This window comes from Sinocyclocheilus anshuiensis, unplaced genomic scaffold (assembly GCF_001515605.1).
Source record: "Sinocyclocheilus anshuiensis isolate Anshui unplaced genomic scaffold, SAMN03320099.WGS_v1.1 scaffold785, whole genome shotgun sequence".
Lineage (NCBI taxonomy): Eukaryota > Metazoa > Chordata > Actinopteri > Cypriniformes > Cyprinidae > Sinocyclocheilus > Sinocyclocheilus anshuiensis.
The window spans coordinates 289182-292334 of NW_015536502.1; the positions used below are offsets into that span (position 1 = coordinate 289182).

General features: G+C 37.1%; 1 protein-coding gene across 2 annotated transcripts in view; it reads right to left on the bottom strand.

Annotated features, from left to right (window-relative positions):
- The window catches only part of LOC107690032 (single-stranded DNA-binding protein 3-like), a 69647-nt gene extending 67311 nt beyond the window's left edge, over nt 1–2336 (bottom strand). For both annotated transcript variants that reach the window (XM_016488263.1, XM_016488271.1), the window contains exon 1: nt 2098–2336. In XM_016488263.1, the coding sequence (XP_016343749.1) occupies nt 2098–2153 (56 nt within the window). In that variant the 5' untranslated portion in view covers nt 2154–2336. The remainder of the gene's footprint in view (nt 1–2097) is intronic.
- Nucleotides 2337–3153: the final 817 nt, after the last annotated feature.

A 3153-nucleotide genomic window follows, 5' to 3' on the forward strand; every position in this document is an offset into this window, starting at 1 on the left:
TTTTTGTAAGAAAAATATCCATATTCAAAACGTAATAATCACTTTAATGTAGCTTGCGCTCACTGTTGTAAAGGGAAGCAGTTCCGTGCGGATGACCTCTGAGGTCAGCGCTGCGCATGCGCAAAGCCGACCTCCATACATCATCCGCCCGGAACTGCTTCCCTTTACAACAGTGAGCGCAAGCTACATTAAAGTGATTATTACATTTTGAATATGGACATATTTCTTTCACAAAAACACATCGATTCGCTACAGAAGGCCTTTGTTCACCCCCCGGAGCCGTGTGATCCTTTTTTTATGGATGGGCGCTTTTTATTTAACTTGTTTTGGACTGATGCATGCAACACTCGCTGAGTGCCATTAAACAGCTTGAAAGATCAAAGACAATTTTTAATATAACTCCGACTGGATTCGTCTGAAAGAAGAAAGTCATATACACCTAGGATGACTTGAGGGTGAGTAATTTATGGGCTAATTTTCATTTTTGGGTGAACTAACCCTTTAATGCTCTGCCACAAGTTGTAATTTAAAGTTTATACTAGATATAAAAATGCCTGACTACTGAGAATACAAACCGAACAACAAATTTGAGATCAGCAGGAATTACGTTTGCTAAGGTGCATCGTTCATTCAAGCCATTTCTGGACATACAAAAGTCCTTGAACATTCAGTATAGCACAAATGCAAATGAGCAGTATAAAACTGTGGATGTGATTTCAGCTCATTATCTTACACTAAGCATCTCGTACTTTCCATTTAAGCCTCTTAAAGTGTGTTGTCCAACTCTGATCCTCATCATTTTGAGGGGTCACTATCAGCACCACCTGAATTCAGATGTTTCAAAAGAACAACTGAAGCTGATCACAGGTGCAGCCTATCAGAACAAAGCAACTATTAAAAAATTATACAGATTATGAGAACAACAATGTCTTAAACTAGCCATATGGACACTTATCAGCCATTACCGTTTAAGACAGTCTAAACTAAAAAAAAAGCTTTTAGACAACCTTACAAACCAATAAAAGTTTTACTGCCGCAAGGATATGCTGTCATTTGCTATTAGATTTAGTTGAGATATACATTTTTTTATTGGGTTCATGCATTTTTTGACCCATGACGTTTCCAGTCATTCATAATTGCCAGATAAGAGTTTTAAAATCATTTCATTGAGATTTCAAGAACAACTTTCCATTTACAGACATCAAGCTTTTGAATTAATAATTTAAACAATTAAACTTATTAGTGTACAAATGTTTTCAACAAGACCTCAACATCCTCTGGCAAGTTTTACTCCATAAGACCAATATCTGGTTGCTTAAACATGGCAGAGCTTAAATATCCCTATAAAAATCTCTATGACTCTGTGTGGAAATCATACTTTTAATGTCACCTGATATTTCTAGGTTTTCAGTGCTTATGGAAACCTTGTTTAAACTACACTGTCCACATACTATGCATAACTTGTTTGACTGTATGTCTTGCAACTCCTCCTGCTTTCGCACAAAATATAAACCCAGGCTTATGTATTTAAAACAACAAACCTAAAAAGTCACTAACACAAAACGTAAGAAATTGAGACTTTATAACTACTTAAAGTGGAACTAAGATCAATGAATAACAGTAACGCGCAAGTCCGGGTGTTTTAAACCAAGTAAAATCTTCAACTGTCACAAGCTCACTCATCAAATCAAACTATTTTATTACATTACTTTGTACAGCTGCTCTAACATGATTACGTGCATCAAAAATTAGATCTTGGGATCTGTATGTCTCATGCACAAGAAGCATCTGAGCATCTACATCACGCATTGATCCAAACCTTCCACAAACTCTCCATCTGCATCTGCATGGTACAATCCTTCATGTAACGTCTACTACCCGAATGCATGACAAAGTTGCTCCAAAGCAAGCACAAGCAGCATGCATAAACAAAAATACCTCAAAAGAGCTGTGCAACACAGCTAGATGAGCACTGCACAGAATCTGCAAAGAAACTACTTAGTCAACTGTTAGATAGCCGTCTCGTGCAGTGCAGCGCAGGCATCAGAGAACGTGCAGGTTTTTGCTCAATATGTGACAATGCACAAATTCACTTACTTCTCTCTGGCTTGATTATCGGATGGAACGACAGCTCCTTTCCCTTTGGCGTACATGGTGGACTCTGTTTGAAGACTTTTAACCTACTCAACACCTGTCAAAGGAAGCGGCCAGGAAAACGGTCTATCTCCATAGCTACCCGCTTAGTGTTTTCCTCCCTTTTCGTACATCCCCAGCATTGGCCACAAATCAGGCACAGTTTCTGCTGGGGGAACTTGAAACAGTCTACTGGTGAATTTTTTTTTTTTTAATCGCTGTTCCAGGATTGAGCTCAGCCTCCCCCTGCTGCGGAGAAAAGGGGGGGCTCCTTAAAGGGGAAGGCACTCTATTCGTTGGATTGTTGTGCTGTCTAGACCTGTGTAAATCAAGTATCAAACTTAACTGAAAAATAGTGTTACTACATCTTAATATCCAGGATTATGCTCACCCTCCCCCTGCTGTGGAGAAAAGGGGGGCTCCTTAAAGGGGAAGGCACTCTATTCGTTGGATTGTTGTGCTGTCTAGACCTGTGTAAATCAAGTATCAAACTTAACTGAAAAATAGTGTTACTACATCTTAATATTTAGATTCTCAGTAGAATTAAAAAGTAACTGTGCACCAGTGTGCATATGATTTGTTTTTAAGGAGCTTTATTTGTAATGTTTGAAGAAGCAAGGTTATGACAATTTTTTCATTATTTTTTTATAATTTTTTTGTTTCTCTGGAATTCATTGTGACATCAGTTTAAAGACCACAAAATATCAAATCTAGCGTTTTAGTCTGTCTGTTAGCTTAATTTTTAGAAAAAAATACACATTTCAATTTTTTTTATTTTTTTTTATTATTGTACTATACAGATTTATGTCTAATTAAATGGTTTGTAAAATTAAAATTTCCCTCACCCCAAAACTCTCTGCAGCTGTCTTGAATGTAACAAATCGTAGTTTGTGGTTGTGATGTAACTACTTTTTTTTAAAGCAAAAAAATGTATATATATATTTTTTTTTTATTTTTTTTTATGTAACACTGCTCCGGGTGTGTGTTCACGGTGTGTGTGTGTTCACTGCTGTGTGTGTG